This window comes from Dipodomys merriami, unplaced genomic scaffold, assembly GCF_024711535.1.
Source record: "Dipodomys merriami isolate MVZ:Mamm:240054 unplaced genomic scaffold, mDipMer1.0.p SCAF_55, whole genome shotgun sequence".
Taxonomy (NCBI): domain Eukaryota; kingdom Metazoa; phylum Chordata; class Mammalia; order Rodentia; family Heteromyidae; genus Dipodomys; species Dipodomys merriami.
The window spans coordinates 9,094,702-9,119,381 of record NW_027206124.1 but is presented as its reverse complement, the minus strand read 5'-3'; the positions used below and the strand labels follow the sequence as shown (position 1 = coordinate 9,119,381).

General features: G+C 53.5%; 3 protein-coding genes and 1 non-coding gene across 13 annotated transcripts in view; 2 read left to right on the top strand and 2 right to left on the bottom strand.

Annotated features, from left to right (window-relative positions):
- Ppara (peroxisome proliferator activated receptor alpha) overlaps positions 1-5,641 on the top strand; it is a 51,546-nt gene extending 45,905 nt beyond the window's left edge. For all 7 annotated transcript variants that reach the window (XM_069999833.1, XM_069999832.1, XM_069999830.1 and 4 more), the window contains one exon: positions 442-5,641. In XM_069999833.1, coding sequence (XP_069855934.1) covers positions 442-689 — 248 coding nt within the window. In that variant the 3' untranslated portion in view covers positions 690-5,641. The remainder of the gene's footprint in view (positions 1-441) is intronic.
- Positions 5,642-6,509: 868 nt separating this feature from the next.
- Positions 6,510-13,279, bottom strand: Cdpf1 (cysteine rich DPF motif domain containing 1). Of its 4 annotated transcripts, none has more exons than XM_069999841.1 (4): positions 12,860-13,279; positions 9,229-9,341; positions 8,266-8,377; positions 6,510-7,034 (listed from the first exon to the last, which is right to left on the bottom strand). In XM_069999841.1, the coding sequence occupies exons 2-4, from the start codon at positions 9,339-9,341 to the stop codon at positions 6,900-6,902; spliced, it is 360 nt and encodes a 119-aa protein (XP_069855942.1). In that variant the 5' UTR covers positions 12,860-13,279; the 3' UTR covers positions 6,510-6,899. The 4 variants fall into 4 exon arrangements, with proteins under 4 accessions (XP_069855942.1, XP_069855940.1, XP_069855939.1 ...); XM_069999839.1 differs by lacking the exon at positions 12,860-13,279 and adding an exon at positions 9,784-9,794; XM_069999838.1 differs by lacking the exon at positions 12,860-13,279 and adding an exon at positions 9,662-9,757.
- Positions 13,280-15,044: 1,765 nt separating this feature from the next.
- Positions 15,045-15,147, top strand: LOC138811936 (U6 spliceosomal RNA). The gene has a single exon (XR_011367510.1). It is a non-coding gene; the product is annotated as a U6 spliceosomal RNA (small nuclear RNA).
- Positions 15,148-16,971: 1,824 nt separating this feature from the next.
- Positions 16,972-24,122, bottom strand: Pkdrej (polycystin family receptor for egg jelly). Its single transcript, XM_069999864.1, has one exon. The coding sequence runs from the start codon at positions 24,120-24,122 to the stop codon at positions 17,682-17,684; it is 6,441 nt and encodes a 2,146-aa protein (XP_069855965.1). The 3' UTR covers positions 16,972-17,681.
- Between the last annotated feature and the right edge of the window lie 558 nt (positions 24,123-24,680).

Below are 24,680 nucleotides of genomic sequence, written 5' to 3'. Positions count from 1 at the left end.
CAGCCAGTGCGCACCCCGGGCCACTCCTCTCCCCACGACAGAAGGAGCCTGCCATTGTGGCAGGAGCCACCCAGCCCAGTCTCACACAATCACGCTCCTTCACGCCCCACGCTAAGCAGAGTCGTGGCCACAGCGTCAGAATGTGCGGCTACTCCTCGTGGTCCCGGGGTGGTCCCGGGGGAAGTCCACAATGAGAGGCCACGCTTAAGGGAGACTGAGGTGGTCCTGTGGCCTGGCTGTGCAAAGATGTAGCAAGGAATCGATCCTGGCTGTCCCGCTTGGTCCTCAGGCCTGTGAGCAAACCTCGGTCTATCTTGTAGCCAGGCTGGCAGGGTCTGAAGGCTGCGGGCTGCCACAGGGAAAGCCGGGCAAAGCAGGGAGGTCTGCCTGGTGAGGCTGACCAGCCGTCTCGATCAGACGCCTCTCTTCTTTTGAGTCCAGATCGTCCTGGCCTTCTCAACATTGGCTACATTGAGAAGCTGCAGGAGGGAATTGTGCACGTGCTCAAGCTTCACTTGCAGAGCAACCATCCGGATGATACCTTTCTCTTCCCAAAACTGCTTCAAAAAATGGTGGACCTCCGGCAGCTGGTCACAGAGCATGCGCAGCTAGTGCAGGTCATCAAAAAGACTGAGTCTGAGGCCCCGCTGCACCCGCTGCTCCAGGAGATCTACAAGGACATGTACTGAGTTCTTCTAGAAGCACGGCCGCTGCCACCTCCCCAGGACTACAAAGCGAAATGGGAGCAGCACGGAGTTGCTCCACGTGACCACGTTAGCCTAGAGATCCGGAGGACCGAGCAGGTACCGGAGGCCTCGCTGGCCGGCATAGTGCTGAGGGTGTAGGTGCTGTCTGGTGCCAGTGCTGGGAAAGTTAGGAACAGCGCCAATCCACGGCCTGATTTTAACTGGCCCGATGTTAATCAACGCACATTTCTTTATATCACATTTGCCACTTAATTAACAGGTAACCTCAAAGCAAGCACATGGTCTCGCAAGCACGTGGTCTCCCCCTTCTCATCCTCTGGCTGTTGTGCTCCTTAATAATTTGGAAAACTAATCAGCACTTTTTAACCTCCTTTATGATCCTTTAAACATAGATGTATCCAAAGGTTAGCTATATTTATAACAGAAAAAAAAAGATATTTATTTGGAAGGCTTTAGTAGTTTCCTGAATCTATAGGAAGACAATGTGCTTCTTTATTTTAATCATAGGACTGAGGATTTTCATTAACAGTTGGCTGAACTGTCAGAGTGTAGCCCCACTGCTCTGGTGTCTCAGTTCACTGCTGTGATGGCTGTAAGTAAATACATGGAAAAGGCCATTTCCTGGTTTGTGAGATCCCAGCGAACTCGATCTCAAGTTCCCTCTGTATGGTGAAGGCAGTATTTGGTGAGCACTGAGAAAAGGAGCCTTCTCCTCCATGCCCCCTTCAATCCTCCCCCCTCCCTGCAGGCCCTGAGCAGACCCCCTGGGATCGCTGGTGGCATGACAAACTAACACATGCTCTGTAAATGTCACCCAGGCTCTTTTGGGCAGTTCCTTTGTCGTTTGGGGGGTGGGGACAGGAAGTACTGGGGTTCAAGCAGAGCCTGATTGCTGTCACTCAGCTGTTTCACTCAAAACTGATGTTCAACCGCTTGAGCCACAGCTCCACTTATGGCTTTTTGCTGGTTAATTGGAGATAAGAGCCTGGACTGACTTCAAATCGTCCTTCTCAGATCTCAGCGTCCTGTGTAGCTAGGATTACAGGTGTAGCCCTGGCTCCCAGCTTCTGTATCACTTTTTAAAATATGCTTAAAAAAAGGAAACAAACAAAACAAAACCCTGTCCCCCAGGCGGAGTGGGGCTCATCTCCTAGGGGCGGGAGAGGCGGTGCAATGTCCCTCCACTGGCAGCTTCTTTCTGTCTATGAAAGTCCAGACGGTTATGTCTCCTTATCTCAGTAGATATGTATGGCAGTTTTTTCAACATCTAAAATACTAGTTTTATACTTACACATCAACATCTGAACCTCGATGCAATGAAGCAAGGCAGATTCTGGCTGCTTGTCTAGAACCTGTACACTAGATCAGCTGCTGCATGGAGAGCGTCAGCAGCCCCTCCTGCCAGGCCGGCACAGATCATGCCATCTCTCTCCCCATGAGTCACAGGATGTATCAGAGGTCATTGTTGGCGGTTAAAGGTCAGGATTGGCACTGATAATGGTCCTGAGACAGTACAAAGGACAGCAGCACTGGGAGACTTTGCACTGAAAACATAAAAATGAGGATTAGGACATCCTTTTTACAAACTGTATAATTCATGGCTAATTATTGTGTGTGTGGTAGTCCTGGGATTTGAACTCAGGTAGACACTCTACCACTTGAGCCACACCTACAAGCATGTTGTTCTTTTTCTTTTTAATAGGGTCTCAGGTTTAGGCCAGGCCATGGCCTGCAGTGTAATCCTCCTATTTACTTTTCCTCTACAGCTGGGATGATAGTTCTGTGCCACCACACTATGCATTTTTTTTTATGTGCCAGTCCTGGGGCTTGAACTCAGGGCTTCTCAGTCTTGCTTGGCTTTTTCACTCAAGGCTGGCACTCTACCACTTGAGCCACACCTCTACTTCATCCAAACTGTTTTTATAAATTGGCTGAGATGAGGCCTCTTAAACTTTTTTCCTGGGCTGGTCTTGAACTGTGATCCTCCCAATCTACTCAAAGCAGCAGCAGGCAAGTAGACAGTCTTCAGGAGTGGAACAGAACCAAGTATTTCCATATAGGAGCCCAACACGCATCACCCTCACTCAGGAAGCTACCCTTTGCATCCCACAGTGCATCCATCTCTGTATTCCTTCCTCCAAAAAGAACGTGAACACTGAGGAGATCCAAGGCTGGGACTGGCCCAAGGCCTGGGGCAGAGCTGGATTCCAAATCCACGTCTCTGGTGCCCCCCTGCCACACAGCTCCTTGCTCTGATGTGCTCTGGACAAGTTCGACTGCACGCGTGTGGCCTTGGAAAGCAGGCCTCCAGACCCGGGCTGCTGGGCAGCCGTTCATCCTGTTTAAATTTTATAAATCTTGCACGGCGTAGCCTCCTTGCTTTTCAGCAGGAACAGCCAAGCTGGCTTCCAGGTTGTGCACCAGCCCACCAGCATTCACACTTGGTTCTCCCAGGGCCCAGGAGACACCCGGTGACCCCCTCGGCTTGAGAGCCACGTGGCCTCTTTCACGCCCACCAATGGGAAGGAAATCCGGCATCCCAGATATCTAACCATCCAAGTTACTCATGGCCACTCGGTGCTAGAATATTCTGAGTCACTTAATCAAAGACTTTGCAGGGTATCAATAACCCAGCACAGGCTGGTTACACCCCAGTGCCAAATGCTGAAGCATTTCAAATAGGAGCCATTCAAACAATTTTGCTGCTTGCTAAGTGTCAGCCGACAGCAAAACAACCCCCGCCCCCCACACACACAATATCACAACAGGTTGGTGGGCTTTTAGATTCCCCAGATGAGGTTCTAAGCCATATTCATGTGGGCCCTTCCGCCAGCAGTGACTTAACCAGCCAACTTAATCAGCTTCTGCTCAGCGGGCAGCAGCAAAAGGGTCAGACCCTCAGAGACAGCAAAATGACCGGGCAGCCTTGGTCTCTCCTGCTGCCTACCGTGAAGGGATGAGAGTGGAGATTGGAGGTAGGCCTCTCCACCACTCACCAAGGGCTCTGGCTACATGGCCCTCCTCCTGTATCCTGGCGTTTCCAACCAGGCATCCCGACCCTGGGTCCTGTACCCACCACACACGGGGAAGCTGCTGCCAACCAGAGCAGACCAAACTGCATCCCCACCAGCATGTATCTGCATGGAGAAGCCGGTCTCTAGTACTTCCGTGGCCCCATCGTTAGCAAAAACAAATGAGAAACATTGAGTTTTCGATCATACAAAATTAACACCAGGTAAATCTTGGTTGGTTTTGTTGTTCAAGTTTACCGATGTGGGTCAAACATTGAAAACCTCCATGTTTCTCTCTACAGAAGGGACTCTACCAACCTCCTCTTTTCTTGCCTTTCTTTCCCCTGTACCCAGCCTCAAATTCTGTCATCTGAGGTAGAGGCCCAGCATCGTTGCTGGGGAACAAGCCAGCCCACCAACCACATCATTGCCTCTTAGAAGTACTGAGGCCAGGCCTGCAGGGGGCGCTTGTGGGCACCTTTTCAGGCCCCAAACTCTGCCTCAAATCTTACAAGGCCTAGCTTCGAGGCCTGAAGACCAGTGGGTAAACAGTCTTTTCCTGGTAAAGTTTGTTTTTTTTTTTTTTTTTCTCTTCTTCTTTTTTTAAAGGCACAGTCTTTTTTTTCAGGCCCAAGACGAAAGGTACCTCACAATAGGTGGCTTCAGCTTTAGTACCCTTTCTGGTTAAAATGACAGTTTTGTGTTGGTACTACTGCATTTTTACACTAATGGAAAAAGTTACGTAAATAGCCATATCTTAAATACTGTGATTGGGTTTTGAGGTTTTGTTTTTTTTAAGACTCCTAATGCAAATAGTTGACTAATGCCTCTAATAACAAATATCTGGAATCTTGTAGGTCAGTGTTCATTGTTGAGGATGTAAAAAGGCTGGCTCTTGAGTCTGCTAGAGTCAAAGGAAGCGGAGATAAACTGAAATGTAACTGCCTGTGTGCATGCACAGTCCAAACTGGCCGTGTCTGTCTCCTGAGCCACACGCTACCTACTTCCAACGTGCTGATCCCTTCCCTCACCATACTTCCATGCCACAAGCACCAGTCTGCCTTGCCTTATTTCTGCCCACTGGGCATTCCTAGACCCATGCCAGAGGCCACTGACTTCTACCACAGTGTTCTGATCAGGACTATGAACTATTCTTGTTTAGTTAGCAGCTCTTCAGTTAGTATGCTCTTCAGGGAATTATCACCTATGGTCATTACCAAAGAACTTCTAGAATCAGAACTCTTGGATGGAAAGTATTTGCACTTGCTGGTTCTCTGGCAGCTTCCCAATGGCCAGCACAAAGCATGAAGCAGACCACAGACCCCTGAGGCCCTCATCTCTCATTCCCAGTATTGTGCCAAATTTCTTCCTGACGAGTCTCTGTAACTTCCTCTGGGAACCACAGTGTCATTATGCTAAAACCCTAGGGCTGACAGTCTCGACAGCCATGAGAACATGCAGGTCCCCAGAGCAAGGACTGGCCTTGGTTCCCCCAGCTCCTTCACTGTCCTTGGTGCCTTACTGTCTCAGAGCATGAGGGGGCTTTCAGTCCTTCATCACTGAGTTCAGCATATGAGTCTATTCCAGTGTCTTCACAATCCTCCCAGTTCTGTCCAGGTATGGGGTGCCTAGGACCTTGCACAGAGGGCAAAGGTAATTTTTCTAGTTACATCAACTGATGGGTTCCCAGGCAATTAGAAAATGGCTTTGATATAACCTTAATTTTCTTTTTTAAATCTTGGATCTTCCTTTCCCTATCAGGAAGTTGGACTGGATGTATGATTTATATCCTGGATTTATGAGAATTTATGTGCTGGGAATGTCCACTGTAAGACTGATGAATGTAAAGAGTTAATTGCAGGGTACAGTTTTGCCTTAATGGTTTTAAAATAATAAAAACAAATAAACTATTTTTAGAAATTATGTGGTGAGTTCTGGGTAATGCTGACACAGACCTGCACCCCACTGCAGTCTGTGCTGGCCTGCCCTTGCCTAAGCAGGTCTTCACATACAGTCTCTCGTCGTTCTCTGGATAGAAAGGATGGGGCAGTGTGGCCCTAAACGTAACATCCCTGCATCTAAGGTACAGGCAATAAGAAGCTTTGGTTTTGTTTTGTGTGCCAGTACTGTGGTTTAAACTCAGGGCCCAGGCACGGTCCCTTAGGTTTTTCGCTCAAGGCTGGAGCTCTACCACTTGAGCCACAGCTCCACTTCTAGCTTTTTGCCAGTTAATTGAAGATCACAGTCTCACAGATTTTCCTGCATGGGCTGACTTCAAACCTTGATCCTTAGATCTCAGCCTACTGAGGGGCTGTGATTATAGGGGTGAGCCACTAGCTGCCAGCTCAAATGTAGGTATCTTAAAAACTCCATACATTGTCAGAAGCAGCTCCTCATCCACCCCCCCCCCCAGTAACTACAAAGCAAAACTACACCTCCAGCGTCTGCCAACGCTAAGTGACACATGGTGACCTCACCCCTGACACCCATGCTGCAGGGGCAGGGTGCCACAGGACACCCAGCAGGCTGCAGGCTGGGCTTCACAGCGGGAGAATCAGACAGCAAGAGCTTGCAAGGGAAGAAACCTCTTGGGTCCTGACCGGAGAGCAAGAGACGGAAGGGGCCTGACCTGAAGGCAGCCAGAAGAGCCAAAATGGCTGGACACCCTCCTCAGCTTCTAGGGCCTGCCTGCTGCCTGCCCAATGAAGCCCCAAGCCCTGCCCAGGCCACAGGGGGGCAGGGAATGCTGGGGTATGTATCCGTGAAAGGATTCTCACACACAACTGGTTCTTTGGGGTTTTATTGATAAATGCAACACGTGGTCAAGATGTAGAGCATTTCCCAGGCCTCAAATGCAGATCCTAATGAAAACTTCTGCCTCCAGTCCTGCAGCTGGCTCCAGCGCAGGCAATGGATGTGATGTCCTGGAGAGAGGACATGGCGGTGACAGGGCAGCCCGCCCCGGGCTGTGCTGCCCAGCACAGCTGGCCTTGTAACTGAGCGAGCAAGAGGCTTTCCGTCCTGCAGGCCTTGCCCTGGGGCAGCGCTGCCCTGCCGCTCTGGCTGCACTCCCTGGCCTGATGTCTGTCTCTGGGTGTCCTCCAGTCCACCTGCAGCCTCCCAGGCTGGAGGCGGTGCTCACAGAGCAGTGGGGAAGGCCAGCCCCAGTCCACATCCACAGTCAGGGCCGACTGGAGGGCTTCTTGGAGGCGGCTGTCCTTGTCTCCGTGTCTCGCTGGATTTCCTGCGGGAATGCGCCAATGTTCTTCCGGACACATGGGAGGCAGAATCTCTTGGAGTAGAATAAGCTGCATTCCTGACAGGAGGAGGAAGGGCTGGCCCCTGGCTACATGGCGCTGGCTCCGAGGGCCAGCCCTTCACCACACGGGGCTGGTGGCCAGACCAGCAGAGGAAGAAGGGCCCGGGGATGCTAAGAAATGGCCAGCGACCAGCCGGGAAGGAACCAAGGCTCTGGCCTGGCCCACCATGAGAACAGAGACAGCCAAGCTCAGGCCCAGGCCACCCCCAAAATTGGAAATCCTAGGTCCTCCAAGTCCCACATATCACAGCGGGACAGGAGGGACAGCCCCACAGACCAAAGAAGCACGGACAAGTGGCCGGTGTGGGCAGCAGGCTAGAACTGTCCATCTGTGCCCGTTCTCTTCCCCAACCGTGGGGCTGGCTGCTACCCAGACTCCTTTGCGGCTGTGAACTGCCATGTGACGAAGTCTGGTCAGGGGTCACTGCAGGTAGGTGTGCTACGTCTGGGCCACTTGTTTAAGAGGGACAGGGATTTGCTCCCCTGTCCTTTCTAGCTGGCTGGGATGCAGATAGGATGGTGAGAGCTATAGCCAGAGCCCTTACTTCACAGAGTAAGGACTTACTTCACAGACTTACTTCACAGAGCAAAAGCAGGTATGGAGAAGCAAACATTAAGTGTATCTGATTTAAGCCATTCTATTTCAGGGGCCTCTGTCTGGGAGCTTAAAGCATATGCCAACCAATACGAGGCTGCCCTTCCTGCAGTTCCTAGAAGCAAACCTTGGCACGCAGACTCCTCCCTGACAGCCTGATGTTTGATCAGAGAAAGGATTTCTGTGGTCCGCGTGCCCAGCCACCGCAGACCAAACCCAAGCTGTTGCGTTCAGGGCTGCTCAGCTGCTGGCCTGGCCCTACCTTTCCTGTCCTGACTTCTTGGCTGCTTCCCTGGGTGCCTCAAATGTCCTCTTCCATCTCCCCTCCACCTCTGCCCATGCCCCCCCCCCCGCCGCAGCCCCCGGCGCCCCTCTCCACCTCACCTCCCCCCCCCCCCACGCCAGCCATGTGCTCCACGCCCTGAGGCGGATAGACACTCAGACTCCGGGACAGAGCTCTCTTCACAATCTAGCTCTGTTCCTCGCCACAGGCTGAGGCTCTCAGCGGAGGCTGTCGCGGGTCCGGGCCTCGCGTCAGCCCTCACCATGGTGGCCCTCTCTAGTCTGGTGACAGGGGCTCCCAGACCCCCCACCCCAGGACAGGCAGCCCACGGCACTGCCTCGTGTACCCACCGGGCCCACGCACACCAGCCTGCTACACACGCTGCACCGTGCCCCAAGCACCAAGAAGCGGCCCTTGTCCGTGGTGAAGGGGTCCTTCATGACATAGCTCTCCTCCAGGAGGCTGCGGGAAGGAAGGCCAGCGATGGACACCCACCATCACAGCAGGACATTCGGTTGGGGCTGTGTGGGAGGCCAGGGCATCTCTGGGGCCGGCACGTCCACGGGACTCAGTGTGGGCGGGACAAGCCCACCTGAGCTGCAGGGTCGTGACAGACAGACCAGTACCGGGCATGAGGTGAGACTTGAATGGGGTCCTGGCCTTGGCTCAGTGTCAGCAAGGGATGAAGCTGGCCTTCAAGCCCTGGACCCACTTCCTCCCTCCTCCCCGCCCCCCCCACCCTGTCGCTCCCTCCACCCCACCCCCGCCCCCAGCCGCCACATCCCCAGTGATCACGTCCCCTCCGCCATGTCCCCTGATATCGCGCCACCAGCCCAGTCAGCTTCCTCACGCGGTCTGGATGAAGACCAAGCTGGGTGAGGGCGCGCCCGGGCCAGCCCCACGCCGGCCTGCTCCTGCTCCGGCATCACTGGGCAGTCGGTCCTCAGGCCTCACTCCCACCTATGCTAGAGGCGTTCTGTCCAAGTCACCTACAGGCATGGCAGCGGGGCCCAGGCCTACAGGAGACCCCCACCCTCCTCTGCTCCCCGCTTGCTAGGCAGTGGCAGCCTAGGCCCTGCCTCTTCTACCCTCCAGGTGCCAACTCGGGCTGCCTAGAGGGAGGCACGGGGGGTCCTAAGAGCCAGACAGCCCTCGAGCCCTGCCCAGGGCCTCCTCCGGTCACACAGAGCCCGGGCAGGGATAGGATTAGGCGTTACATACCAACCACATGGCAGGTGCAGGCTGGGGCCTGCCAAACGGCTCTGGGCACTTGGGCCTGTGCCTTCCCAGGCGCTGGCCCAGAGCATACTCACATGACAGACTGGGTGTCGGGGGGCTTCTGCCCCACATAGCTGTAGGGAGCCGTCAGGGCACAGAGCTGGCACTCAAACACGCCCAGTGGAGGGCGCTCCGCCTCAGACGCCATCTGCAGAGGAACAGGGTGCCTCAACTTCAGAATTCCGCAAAACTCAAGGCTGCAGGTGGTGCTGGGAGGGTGAGCCCTACTTTCTCAGATAAATCTAAGCCGCTCCCCAACTGACTAGAGAAAGAAACTCCTCCTTGATACAGAAGGCCCACTGGGTGTGGGCACCACCTTTTCCCAGAGCATGCTGAATTTGAAGTGGTCCTAGGGGCTCGCTTCTCACTCAGCTGACCTGCCCTGGACACGACCTCCTGGCGTCTTCTCCTGCTGATTCTTCCACCCGGAAGGCTACCCCTCACCTCTGCCCTTAAGAGTTCTCTCACCACCCTGAAGATCTTTTCCTTGGCTTCCAGAAGTGTAAATGTGTCTGTGACAGCTAGTTTTTTCTTCAAAGTAATTGGTCCTACATGGTGTCTATATATGAAGATAGCATAAGGAAACTTACTGAGTTACTGAACAATAGGAACCAGAGGGAAGTAGGAAAGAGAGAAATAGATAAGGCTAATCTAATACACAGATGAAAGCAAAACCCCTATGTACAATACACAAATTAATACATCAAAGGAAAATAAAAACAGGCTGTTGGGTGGTAAGTACAAGAAGGTAGGAGGGTGATGCAGCAGGTAAATGAGGGTGAATAAAGTTGAAGAACTTTATACCCATGTATGAACATAAAACAATGAAACCTGCTGAAATTGTTTTCAGAAGGAGGGAGGGAAAATGTGAGAAAGAGATGAAGGGGTTAGTTTGATCAAGGTCCACTGTATGTATGAAAATGTCACAATGAATCTCTACTGTAAAACAAATACATTAAGGGGCTGGGAAGGTGGCTCAGTGGTAGAGTGCTTGCCTTGCATGCCTGAGGCCCTGGGTTCAATTCCTCAGCACCACATAAACAGAAAAAGCCGAAGTGGCACTGTGGATCAAGTGGTAGAGCACCAGCCTTGAGCTGAAGAGCTGAGGGACAGTGCCCAGGCCCAGAGTTCAGGCCCCACGACAGACCAAAAAAAATAAAAAGTATAACTGTGTATCACCTTTATAATAACAGTAAAACAATTTTTAAATAAAATTTATCCTGATGGTGCTTTTCTCAGTCTTTCTCTTGTTATGTGGGGTTCTGGGGATTGAATCCCACGCATGTACTCTACCACTGACCAACATCCACAGCCTCCAATTCTTTTTTTTTTCTTTTTTTATCAGTTGTGGGGCTTGAACTGGAGGCCTGGGTGCTGTCCCTGAGATCTTTTTGCTCCAGGCTAGTGCTTTACCGCTTTGAGCCACAGCGCCACTTCTGGTTTTCAATTAGTTAATTAGAGGTAAGAGTTTCACAGACTTTCCTGCCAAGCTAGCTTTGGTCCATGATCCTCAGATCTCAGCCTCCTGAGTAGCTATGATTACAGGTGTGAGCCACCAGAGCCTGGCTTAAGTTTTTTAATCTATGGTTTGATATTATTTTCATTATTTTTTGGAAAGTTTAACTATTCCTTCTTTCTTCCTTTCTGCTGAGATTCATTTGCAAATACATTGTTGCACCACTTGATTTTGTTCCAGTTCTAGGACACTCTATTCTGGTGAATTCACTCTTCTGTGATTCCATGTAGTTAATTTCTATAGAACTATCTTCATTGATTTTTCTTGTTGCTATGTCACATTGACAGACCACGTTGCCCACTGCCATGTTATTGGCGTCCCCATCTGTTTCTGCATAGTATGTATCTTTCACCAGAGGCTTGAGATATTCATCATGCTTCTTTCAAACTCCCCATCTGATCCCTGATTTCTGTTCTATTGATGTTGTAATCACAGTGGGTTTGCTTTTTTTGCATGTCTTGATTTGTCACTGGGCTTCTCTGCAAGGTGGCAGAGGTAAGCCAGCATCTATGTCAGCACTGGCACAGGCCTGGTCTGCCATATTGAATTAGCAGTGGTGAGCGGTAGGCGCAGGTGTGGGACCTACTTGCTAGTGTCACCCTGGGGGCAGCCCTGGCTTCTAAGTTCTCTAGCATTACCTCTGTTTAAGAGTGAGGTTTGTCCAGAGATTTTCTCAAAATCTGCTCCACCCTCAGCTTTAGGTCTAGGTGCAGCTGCTTGTCACACAGGGCCAGTTTCACAGTGTCCTAATGTCCCCGTCCAGCCTAGGCTTGGGCAGGCCCCCCGCACATCAGGCCCTGCCAGGAATCTTGGGTACCAAGAAAGGCTCCAGACAGGCTTCTTCCCCCTACCCCAGGTCACCCTCTTCTCCCCCCTTCCCACAGGCTTGCCCCTTGCCCAAAGGGCACTTTTCACTACCCTAAATTTACCCAGAGCTCTCCTGTTCCATTGGGAAGAAGGATCCAGACAGACCCCACCTGAGCCACAGCCACCTCCTCCTCCAGGTTTTCACCACCAGGAATACGTCCCCTCTGTCCTTCCCACACCCTCCCCTTAGCCCATGTGGTGTATCCGCTGCACAGCATCACACTAAAACTCCTGCCTGCATCTGGTCTTCTGGGAGAACTCTCCCCAGACCTTGCGCCAAGGTCACATCGTCCCTTCCATTCATTGCTGGCCCAGTGGTGCCCATCCCGTGCCTATCCAGCATTTCTACTTGGCTTTCCAAGTTAAGACACAACCCCATCGGCGGGCTCCGGGCAGGCCCTCCTCTGCCCATCACGCAGGATGAGCCAGCAGTTCCCACAAGGCAAGCGCGGGGTCTTCCCGACATCCTCTGTGTGCACGCTCGCTTGAGTGTGCCCGCGCGCTTGAGTGTGCCCGCGTGCTTGAGTGCCCGCGCGCTTGAGTGTGCTCGCGCGCTCGAGTGTGCACGCGCGCCTGAGTGTGCACGCATGCTCGAGAGTGCCCGCGCGCTTGAGTGTGCCCGCGCGCTTGAGTGCCCGCGCGCTTGAGTGTGCACGCGCGCCTGAGTGTGCACGCATGCTCGAGTGCTTGAGTGTGCACGCGCGCGCCGATACTTGGTCTTGAACTCAGGTCCTAAGCGCTGTGCCTGAGCTCTCTGGCTCAAGGCTGGCGCTCTACCACTTGAGCCACAGCTCCACTCCTGGCTTTTCGATGGTTCATTGGAGACGAGTCTGCCAGGCTTTCCTGCCGGGCTGGCTTCGAACCACGGTCCTCGGATAGCAGCCCCGGAGTGGCTAGGATGACAGGCGGGAGCCTCCGGCGCCCGGCTCCAGCTGAAGGACCTTTGGATGTGGCCGAGGCCCCGCGGCGGGTGGCAGTCAGGGAGGGGTCGGTCCCGCCCGCCCCGCGCCCCGCCCCGCCCCGCGCCCCGCCCCGCCCCGCCCCGCGCCCCGCCCCGCCCCGCCCCGCGCCCCGCCCCCGACGCCGCAGGGCCCGCGCCCCCCCCCCCCGCGCCCCGCCCCGCCCCGCGCCCCGCCCCCGACGCCGCAGGGCCCGCGCCGCCAGCCCTCCCGGCCCTAGGAGCGCGCCCGCGCCGCACGCCCGCGCCGACCCGCGCCGGGACCGCGCGGAGCGCCGCGCCAGCTCCAGACGCGCTCGTTCCCGCCACGGCCGCCGCCACTCACCGCCACCTGCGGGAACACAGGCCCGAGTTCCACGGCGCCTGCGCGACCACGCCCCTCTGCTCCCGGCCTGCACCGTCCCGCACGCAGGCGCAGGCTTGCCGGCGGGCGGGTCTTCACGAAGACTTCCGTTTCCGCCGCGCTTTCCCTCTGGGCTGTGGCCGCCGCTTGGCTGCCGGGGCGGACCCGGGGGGGCCGGCTCGCGTGGAAGGGGCTCCGACGCCGCTGGGCTTTTCCCGGCGAACGCACACAGGTTGGGGCGCCGCTCGAGCCGCGCGGACCCGCTCGCCGTCCCCGCGGGTGTCCCCGGGGCGCAGCCGCAGAGCCGGGCCGGGCCGCGTGTACCTCCCCGCGCCCCGACCGCAGCCCGCGCCTCGGCGTCTGGCCCCGGTCACCCTGCGACCGTGGCCTGGCCGCCGTCTGGGGCGACAGGTGCGTCGGTGGAGACGGGCCTGCGGCCGGCCCCGCGTGTGCCCCACCTCCCGGGGCGCTGGCAGGACCGGCTCGCGCCTCAGGCCGCGCTTGTAAACGTGCGCGCTGTGCGCTGCGCGGGAGGAGATCAGGAAGACCACGGTGATCCCAGTAAGCGAGCCGGGCGTGGCGGTGCATAGCAACATCCGTAATCCCTGATACATGGGAAGCTCAGTGTCAGGGGCTGGGAAGGAGGCTCAGGGGTACAGCGCTGCCTCGCATGCTTGAGGCCCTGGGTTCGATGCCTCAGCACCCCATAAGCAGAAAAAGCCGCAAGTGGCAGAGCGCTCGCCTTGAGCAGAAGAGCTGAGGGACAGCGCCCAGGCCCAGAGTTCAGGCCCACGACTGACCAAAAAAAAAAAAAAGTGTGAGGCAAGCCCATGCAAAAACGAGTTTTTTACCTACAAGTTTACTAAATAAAAAAAAAAAGTGACCTAGAGATGTTAGGAGCGAGCTGAGAAAATTTGTCTAAATGTGGTGAGAATAGTTACGTGGTCTTAAGGATTATCAAAATACTGAACAAATATTGTACTTGGCATTTTTAGGTTAAGAATAAGAAGGAAATCAGAGCATTGAAAGGAACTGAATAAAATCAAATCTAAATAACGGGCTGGGAATGTGGCTTAATGGTAGAGTGCTCGCCTAGCATGCATGAAGCCCTAGGTTCTACTCCTCAGTGCCACATAAACAGAAAAAGCCAGAAGTAGTGCTGCAGCTCAAGTGGTAGGGTGCTAGCCTTGAGCAAAAGAGGCTTAGGGACAGTGCCCAGGCCCTGAGTTCAAGCCCCAGGACTGGCCAAAAAAAAAAAAAAAGTTGGGTGTCGGTGGCTCACCATAATCCTAGCTACTCCAGAGGCTGAGAGCTGAGGATTGCAGTTCAAAGCCAGCCCAGGAAGAGACTCTTATCTCCAATAAACCAACAGAAAACCAGAAGTGGCTCAAGTGGTAGAGCGCTCACCTTGAGCTGAAGAGCTGAGGGACAGTGCTCAGGCCCAGAATTCAAGCCCCACAACTCACAAACACAAAAACTAAATTACTGCTTCTAGTTATAAAAGAGGGTGTGCTTTGTGCTACTATAGAAAATCAACCTAAAAATAGACAAGGTTTGTCTTGGCTCACAATTTTAGAGACTCCAGCTCATAATGAGTTGGTCCTATTGCTTTTGGCAAGATGGAACATCTTGGTGGGATGGCTGAGCAGAACCACCCACCTCACAGCCAGGAGCAAAGCAGGAAGAGAAAGGGACTGGGCTGTATTGTCCTCTAATGGCCCAGGCCCACCTCCTCACCTCCAGCTTCCACCATCCCCAACAGCACCACACTGGGGAACGTGCCTTTGACACATGGCCTTTGCGGGGCATTTAAGATACAAATTACAGACAGTCCTGAAGAAGAGTCATTCCTTATGTGCCCCCATTCCCTGGTAAGTGCTGCATCCTACTCTCCACTACTGGGAATGACATAAGATCTGGAAGCCGACATTGTTTTCAGTGCCAACCAACAGAATTTCAGAATGCAAGTCTTTGCTGGGTGCCAGTGACTGTAATCCTAGCCACTCCAGGAGCTGAAATGGAAGGATCATGGTTCAAAGTGAGCTGGGGCAGAAAAGCCCATCAGACTACCTCAAAAAAACAAAACACAGAACTAGGGGCATGGTTCAAGTGCCACTCAGGTGACCAAGCAAGCTGAGCAAGGCTGTAGCCCTGAGTTAAAACCCCAGGATTGCAGCAGCACATATACTAAAATTGGAACAATACAGAGAAGATTAGCATGGCCCCTGCGCAAGGATGACATGCAAATTTGTGAAGCATTCCATATTAAAAATAAATAAACGCAAGTCTTCACAGTTAATCAAAGAATTTGAGATTCATGGACAGGTCCCCTGTCCCCTGTAGCTATCCTGAGCTAGGGAGAAGCAAAATTGAGAACAAAACATCTTGCCAGGTGCTGGTGACTCATACCTGTAATCTGAAGATTGTGGTTCAAAGCCAGCCCAGTCCATGAGACTCCTATCTCCAATTAACCACCAGAAAATGGAAAGTAAAGCTGTAGCTCAAAATGGTAGAGTACTAGCCTTGAGTAAAACAGCTCAGGGACAGTGCCCAGGCCCGGAGCTCAAGCTCCATGACTGACAATAACAAAATCTTACTTTCCTGTGTCACCTGGAAAACTAAATAGTTCTGACTGTAGCTCAGAGTTCCTGGCGGGATGGTGAGAGCAAAGGAATCTCCGAAGACCTCTTCACAGATTGCTGCTATATCCTTCACAGCCTTCCCAACAAGCCTGCTTTGATAACCATGTCTCCCTATTAATGACACAATTGGCATCTGTGCTTCTCACCTCTACAAAGACTTGTTATTGCTCCCCAGGGTCAGAAGAAAACCTCTGATTTTCCTGGGATCGTATATTTCCATTTCTATCAAAAAGTCATTGTTAGCCACCTCGTCTCTGTCCTGGGCTCGCTCAGACCACCTCTGGTGCTTGCTCCAGGATCTCTCCCATCCTGATGCCTCTAACCAATGAGAGTCACCATGAGCCTGCCTCACTGCTAGGCCAGAGCGGAGATGTTTGTTGATCTCTAGGTTTGGGGAGCATGTCGGCATGCCCCACAGAGCCCACAGGCCTCCGCCTCACTAGCCATCTTCACCATCTCTAAGGCAGCTGCCTGCACCCTTCCCTGCCCCACACCCTGAAGTTTGTGGGGACTACAGCCCACCTCCCCAGGAAGCAAGTGCCACCTAGCCCATGCTTACTTTTTCTCAGTCTGTTCAGAAATCAGGTAGTTAAGAAAGGCACTTTGGGGCTGGGAAGGTGGCTCAGTGGTAGAGTGCTTGCCTTGCATGCATGAGGCCCTGGATTTGATTCCTCAGCACCACATAAGCAGGAAAAGCTGCAAGTGGCACTGTGACTCAAGTGGTAGAGCGCTAGCCTTGAGCTGAAGAGCTGAGAGACATTGCCAAGGCCCAGAGTTCAGACCCCACGACCGCCACCAACAACAAAAAAGGTACTTTGTACACCAGGGACTGGTGACTCGTGTCTGCAATCCTAACTACTTAGAAGGCTGAGGATGGAAAGCCCTAAAAGCCAGCCTGGGCAGAAAAGTCCATGATATTCTTATCTCCAATTAACCAGCAAAAAGTGGAGGTATGACTCAAATAGTAAAGCATCAGCCTTGTATGTTTGCATGCAGCCAAACTAGATTAAGAGGTCCTGAGTTCAAGCTTGAGCTTGAGCTTGGGGGGTGGGGAGGAAGGGGATGATTCTGATGAATATGCACTGCAGGCAACACACTGAGCTGAGCCGCTCTGTGACCTCCTTCCAGGGGTCAGAACATCCAGGTCTGACCTCTAACACGCTGTAGCCTACGGAGGAATGGCCTTGGGTGAGTCAGCAGCCTTCTCCGTTTTCTCACCTGGCAGACTAAGCCTGCCTGTGTTGTGTGGGAGAACAGATAGGAAGCTTTTGTCCTGGCCTTCGGGAGAGCAGCATGCTACGGTCAGTCCAGGGCAGCAGCGGGGACCGGGTACTGATAGGGGTACAGAGCAGCCACTACCTGACATAGCTGTCCCCCTTTGCCTGACCCCTGGCTTGGGGCACAGGCACCATGTGTGGCTTCACCTCTCAAGCAGAAATAACTGTACACCTGACCGAAGAAATCTCCCTTTAATTGTGATCAAAATTAAAGTGGCATCTACACAAATGAATCTGCTTCTGGGTGAAAATAGAATATCGAAGCACAGTTTCTTATTCCTAAATCAACCACCAAATGCCTAGGCCCCAGGCTCAAGCACGTGCAATGCATTTCAACATGAACCCTTGTACACATTTTTCTGTGTGTACAGAAGCCACGTCTCTTGGTTGGAACATGTACTTGGACAGCCCCAGCCTGAGGGAATACATGAGAAACTTCTGACCCCAAGACTCCCATCCCCCATTCTCAAATTCAATGCCAAGTGATGGAACTCACTAATCTTGAGTAGGTAGGAATGGGGGAAGAAAGGCTCCACAACCCGTGTAGGGAGGAGTGGAGCTAGGACCCTGCTACCAGCAGCCGGAGGCTGCCCTCTCTGGCTAGAGTGAGTCCTGTGGCTCTCCCTCTGCTTCATGCTGCTGCAGATCCCGGGAAAGCGGTCGTGAGGTTCCCATTTAGGGAAGCAGTCAAGATCCCACACTGTGACCCTCTTCCCCCTGACATGCCTCCTCCTTGAGGGCCTAGCCAATAGCGCTCAGGAAAGTATGACTTCCAAATGTGGGGGTACGCATGACTGAACCACACTAGACCCCTTTGTTCCCCCGACACACACACACTGCCTTTGGGGGGGCATTCTTGCTCATGGCTCTTGAACCTCTCAAGCATCAAACAACAAGGTAAACCATTTTCTTCCCATTAATGTTTCTGGTCTTCAGCCCCAGGTACCGGCGGCTGTTCTTTTCTGGCTGTCCATACAACATATCGTCGAAGAAGTCAGGTTCATCCTTCGCCCTAGATGGGGATGTCAGGAAGCTGAACGTAGTTCGTAGCTTGCCACACAAGTAAGCTATGGCCTCTACCTCATCCGATGGCTCCTCATACACTGGCTGCTTCATCTCCTCATAGGCAGACAGGATCACTGCCTGAAATAAGTTGATCAAAATACAGATCATCACCAGCATGAAGGATGAGAGGAACAGCACCCCGAGAGCCCTGTTGCTGGAAAATTCGGTATTTTGAAAAGCCGAGACGCAGTAGGAGAATATGGTTTGCGTGGCATGGACCAAGTTACTGTAGTTCCATTCGTGCTGACCGAATACCAGATAGCCAAAAGCCATGTACACAAAGAGATACACAGACACCACCAAAGCCATGTGGCAGAGGCCGGGGAGGGCGGCCTGGACAGCCCTCTGAGCCAGGCGCACATCGTAGAAGAATCTGGAATACCTGAGTGTCTTCAGAATGGTGAGAAATAACAAGAAGGCCAACGTCACCCTGACGATGTGATCGACTTCAGAAACCGCATGGAAGGGAATGAAGTTTTCAGGATCCGCCAGGTAGAAGCGAATCATGCTGACAGCCAGGAAATGCTTCCAGAGAAACAGCACAATGAGCACGGTGAAGATGCATTTCAGAGCAAAGTTCAGCAGGTTGTAGACACTTCTTATGTAGGAGGCTTTCTCTTGTGTAATGACGTAACCCTCGTCAACAACATAGGCCAGAAAGAAAATGAGAATGGCCATGTACAGGTAGATTTCTGCTGACGTTTCTATGTTGAAATCAGCAAGTGAGAACGAGTACACGGAGAGGCTGGAGTTGACCACTCCTAACTGAGACACCTCGAACACCACAGAAATGCTACAGAGCAAGCCAGCGTCTGGATTAAAAGTGGTAAGGTCCACCATCACGGCCCATGTCCTCTCATCTAGCCAATTCTTTTCTTGGAGTTCCTTGAGCCTTAGTGAGGAATTAAACTGCTGCTTTTCTGGAAAGAAATAGAACACATATCCTCCAGATTCATAGGTGTTGAACACCCCATAGGAGTAATACGCCCATTTCTTCCCTGGAGGCTTATAAGTAAATCCATTGGTGTTCTTGTCAGTGGGCGGGTCACCCTCGCCTTTCCAATAGCTAGAATAGCTCTTGGTGTCTTCCGTGTCGATGCCATACTCAGGATGACAATGGATTTCCCCAGCAATGCCGTTTTGTACCAAGATCTGGGCAGGCGGGCACTTTTTGTGGTGAGGTTTTGCTCTCACTTGCCTCATGAGTGGAAGGCCGAGGATTTTCGAGGAGCTGTCGAGAAGAAAGGTAGGCTTCTGCTCGTTGTGTAACAAAGGCAAGAGCACGCTGCTGAGCCACCTGTAGATGTCATTCAGCTTTGTCACCCCTGTCAGGCCCACAGAGAAGTGGGTGCGGATGAACTGATTGTAATAGTAGCTGTCTGTGTGGTGCAGCAAGAGGATGAGGAGCAAGAGCAGAGCCAGGAAGATGAAGTGAGTGAGGATGTAGCTCAGAAACAGGAGCGCTCGCCTCTTGATCCTCTTCTTCCGCTGGAATATCCTGATCTCATCCTCCGTGAGGGGCTGGTACATGCGGGAGCCTCGGATGTGCGTGATGCGCTGGTGTAGCTGCTCCATCTCTTCCGAAGTCAGCTGCACCTGTTGCAGTAGGATCTCCGTATAACGGTACTTGCTCGACCATGAAAGGTTCTTGGAATACTTGAGCCGATTGGTCCTGAAGCCTGACATCAAGAGAATCTTCATGGGCTGCACCAGAAAAATCGACTGACAGAACGAACAGACTGACGCAAAGAGCCATTCAATTGACTTGTTATACCCGTAAGTCAGGCCATAGAAGACGATGAAGAATGAAGATACGCCAGATGTGAGAAACACGAGGAACCAGGCGACGTAAACACACCACCAGGGCAGGACGACCCGGGGCTTCCTCTCAAACTTCATATCCTCCGGGAGGGAACGCTTTCTTGACAGGACACCTCGACTGTCTTCTTCGAAACTGTCGCTCTCATCCAGGGAGTCCTGGGCCTCTGCGCGGTTCCTCCAAGGCTTTGTTTCCAAGACCTCCTTGAGAGAATCCTTTGAAAGCCTAGAAGATCTCCTCCAGGACTCCCCGGCTTGTGTCTTGGTGGTTTCGTGCGTGTGCCATTTGTCCAAATGCTCTCTCCAGTGCTCACCTTCTCGCATTGTGAGGAAAGGTTGCTTCTGAGGTGCCACCTCCTCCAGCCTCACTTGAGGACTCCTCTGGGAGTAAGTGAAAAAAAAAGTGATTAGTAGTTGCACGGGGATTGTAATTAAGACGCTTTCGATCCCTATCATCATCGATCTGATGTACTGCCTCTCTGGCATCTCGGCTTGCTCTTGTTTGTTCAGATTAAAGAACATAATGTTACAGAGAAGAGAGCTCAGCAACATCGCTAAGCAACAGGACAGCCTCTGGAGCCTGTTGAATGGTTTAGCAACGATGCCAGCGAACACCGAGAACCACATGTGGTTTCTTCCGAGCTTCCGGTTCACGTCAATCAGGAAGAAGTCCAGCCGACTCAGAGGCTCATCTGGCCGGATCACGTGGAATGTCTGGTCCAACGTGGTGTCCACGGAGAGCCACACGCGGCACATGAACAGCCAAATGTGCCTGCTAAACACATTCTCCACTTTGATGCGACTCAGGTACCAGCTGGGTGCCTTGCCCTCGTTGTTGTGCCACACGCGGATGGAGTGGATGTCGCCCAGGTCACTTTTCGTCGTGAGGAGGAAGGTGTTGATGCTTCCTGCATAAAGAGTTGTAAAATATGGGTGGCTCAAACAATGCACGTCGCTGGTACTCTCTGTGCCCCTAAGTTGGACAAAGACATCTGCCCTGGTCCCTGCCCCGCAACGACTTCCCGTAAAGACTGTGACCAGGTAGCAGATGTTATCATAAGGGTCATTATCAGGCAAGATGATCACATGGTCCCTGAGAAACTGGTCCATCGCATCCCTATGCAAGGCCCAGAAAGCTAGAACTATGTAGACTAGCATAATGAAGAGCACCACCAAGAGGGTCACAGGGTTTTGATTAAGGTTCCTGATGACGATTAGCCGCAGATCCACGGGGTTGGGAGCCACGATGACGTTGGCAGTCACGTAGTGGGTATGCAGGTGGCGGTAGACCAGTTTGATGGAGTCCAGCTGCCGCCTACTCCTGCCCAAGCTCCTGCAGACACAGTGCACTTTGTCCCAGGTGGTTTTCTCCCCAATCACACAGGCCCCCTCTCTCCACTCCTGGATGCCGTCCATGTTCAGGCAGCGGACAGTGAAGACGGACATTCTCACGAGCTGATTGCTGGGTTCCAGGACAAAGCGAGGAGCCTTCAGCAGCAGAGATATGGTATAATTGGGGGAGCGGCTGTACTGAGCTAGCAGTTGCAGCAGGGATGGTGACAGACAAATCACGCGGGCCTCCTTCACGGCGCACGTTGGGTCAAACAGGTCGTGCTGCTTGATGACTGGTGGCATGTCGGGAGGCACGAGGAAGGTAGCCGCCAGATGGGTAGGGGCGAGCTGACTGCCCGCGTACACCAGGACGTGGAACAGGAGGGTCACCTCGGTCACAATGTGGACCAGCACCTCCTTCACCTCTCTGCTGTCTATAGCGAAGCTGAAGGCCCCTGTGGTCATCCTCGAGACCCCATCGATTTCATTGCTTGGCCCCATGGTGAGATTGAACGTGGCAGAGGCCAGGTTTTTTCTGAGGAGGAACACTTCCGCCACGTCGGGCGTGACCTCCAGCACACTGCCATTCTTCGTGCTTCCGGTCATTCGGAACCCAGCCACCTCTGTGGAAATGTTTCCTGGGGAACTTAGCCAAGGGAAGGGATCTTCTGCAAACTCGAAAAACATGATGGAGATGGGAGCCTTGGCGGGCAGGCTGGGGACCCGGCTCACATTCAGGGTTGCGTGGAGACAGTGCGGGCAGTGTTTCTCGTTTTGGAATGCTCGGGTCACGTCCTGCTTTTCCACCTTTGCCAGATACAGGTTAAAGCTGGAGGTCTTTAGCGTCGTGGTCTCATTCCCTGGCACTTTAGTAGCCAAGATGAGGTCGGATAGTGATTCCAGTACATAGAAAGGATCTTCAACCACTTCGAAACGGTTCATCTGTTGAAGGATATTTGACAAACTCGTCACCACGCCAGTGCTCAGGATTTCTATCTGCTCCGAGTGAAAGTGCTTGGCTTTTCGTTGATATTCTTGCAGGGCTTGACTTGCCTGCCCTACCCTCTCCAGGGCACGGTCCTGAGCCCCTCGAGTGAATTCAGAAGCTTGCCGAGTCAGCTTGGTGAAAAGCACCACCACCTGGTTGATTTCATCCAACGTGCTTGTGGGCAGCTCAAAAGACTGATTGATGAGGTGTGCCCGGAGGTCGGCTTTGCTTTCTTTCAGTGTTGCTTCCTTTCTCATGTTATTCAAAACAGAAGCTGCTGCATACATGAGGTAGCCAGCAGGTAACCAGTTCTGCTTCTGAAGTAAGGAAGACAGCAATGAATTGGGTCCCCGGGTGACGTTGAGTAACTGATTCAACACAGTCTTTGGAGAGAATTTGTCCAAAGGCCCCCGGACTGAGGCATACAAAGTCATCTGAGAAAAAGTGTGGAGGTTGTCATAGACCCGAGCGAATATCTTTATGGTGAAATTGTTGGCCAACATGCCCATGGGGAGATAGGAGGGGGGGGTGACGGGCTCCGTCCCCCAGTAGAGAATGGCCCCCAAAGTGTTCTCTCTTACAGAACTGATTTCAGCAACTCCATCCAAATCAGAAACTATTATTTTATAGGTAAGGGGGGTGTGTTTTGTCTTAATGTTACTGCACTCCACCACAAATTTGGTAACCATTGCAAGCCCTCTAGTTGGGTTGATTTTGCATTCCCCGAATTGAGGGCCATGGTGGATCAGGAAAGAATGCTTTAAATCCAAGGTTGCACCACTCCAGCTGGCTAGAGAGAGAGAAACCCAAAATGTAGCTTCCAGAAAATTCCCAAAGGCAAACGTTTTTATAGACAAATACACATTATTCCTCCCAGTCACTGTTTGCCCCATCCAATCAAATGGTATCTCGTCTCCCGATGAGGATAGAATTGACCACGTGTAGACATCCAAGCTCCAGCAAGTCGTGCAGTTTACAAACAGAGAAAATCTGTCGGAGAGCACTAACGTGTTGTCACAGTTCTCAAGACAGGAAATGTGGGCCGTGGGGGTGGGACCTCTCAGGACTCGAATCGTTTTATCTGAAAATGCCCTTCTGTCACCCTTCCGTATTACCATTCTGAAATGATACACGGCGTCCCCTTTAAGTGTTTCTGGGGAAAGGGTCAGCACCTGACCAGAGGCCCAGGGCCACTTGAGACTAGCCTGCTCTGGATGACAGACGCCCTTTCCTGTCACTGCTATCTGGCCCCCGGCATAGTTTCCTAGGTGGGTGGTACAATACCATGAGAAATGCTGTGGGTCGATGGGTCTGCGGGAATCTGGGTCAGAGGACTTGGTCCCGTCCAGGACTACCTTATCTGAGAATTGAACGGTTAGGTTGGCATCTCCCAGAAGGACGGCTTTCAGGTCTCTCCTAAGGAGTGAGACGTAGATGGAATCGGAGCCTGTCACCGTGGTCCTTTTGTGGTCCTCCTTGGCTAGGATCTCCACGGTGACATTAAACACGTACACCCCCCAAGGCAGGTAGGATCCAGGGATGTGGAGGAAGTCGCTGCCCCTGGCCTGGTCCAGGTATGGGTTGTGTATAGGCTGGTCCCAGTCGGGCTCGTCCTGGACGGAGGGCACGGAGAAGATCTGCCAGTACTGGTGGAAAGTCGTGTAGTCCGGGCAGTAGACCTGCACGGTGGAGTTGAGGTCGATGGGCACCTCCCTGGACTGCTCCACCGACCTGCCCCGGGTGTGCTTGTTGATCCTCACCCTGACCATGCACAGGTTGCTCTGGCAGGACACCGGGGCGCCCGGGGCCTGGCCGGCCAGGGCCGCCGAGGAACACTGCGTCTGGGTGGGCAGAGGCCGGGGGGCGCGGCGCGGGGCGCGCAGGCGCGGGCCGGGTGGGGCCGCGCGCACCCCGGAGGACGGGTCACCGCGGTGGTCTTCCTCCTCCTCCTCCTCGTCGTGCTGGGGGTCGCTGCCCTCGGGGCAGGGGCGGCCGAGGCCGCCGCACAGCCCGAGTCCCCCGGGTCCCAGCCCTGGCGGCGGCGGCGGCGGCGGCAGCGGCGGCGGGAGGCCGGCCAGGCCCAGGCCGAGGCCCAGGAGCAGCAGCGCGGGCCCGGGCCGCATGGCGGGGCCGCGAAGTGTGGAGGCCGGTGGGGTCGGCCGGGCCTAACGGCTGGGGGCGCGCGGGGACCGCGGCCGCGAGAGCAGCCGGGCCCCCAGCGCGGGCGGGATCGGGGAGGGATCGGGGAGGGTGTGGGTTCTCAAGGACCTAGGATCGGATCAAGGACCACAGCCGCCTGTAGTCCTAGGTACTTAGTGGGCTGAGATCTGAGGTTCAAGGCCAGGCCAATTAGCAAGAGCCTGAAGGAGAGCTGTGCTCAAGTGGTGGAGCACCAGCCTCGCGTGGAAGAGCTCAGGGACGCGTCCCGGCCGTGAGGTCAAGCCCTAGTCTTGGCACAGGGACGCAAGGAAATGTAGTGACAGCCAGAGCGCTTGACGATTGACCCTAGTTCTCTTCTGAAAGAGTCGGGGTTTCAGCCCTTACACAGGGCCATATCTGAATAAACTGGTTCTGAAGATTAAAAACAGTACAACAATCTGCGATGCGCAAACATCCACCCTGAGGAGTCGGGCTGCGCCCTTGCTTGGCGGTGTGGGGGCTCCCTGGAGAAGTGGGAGCGG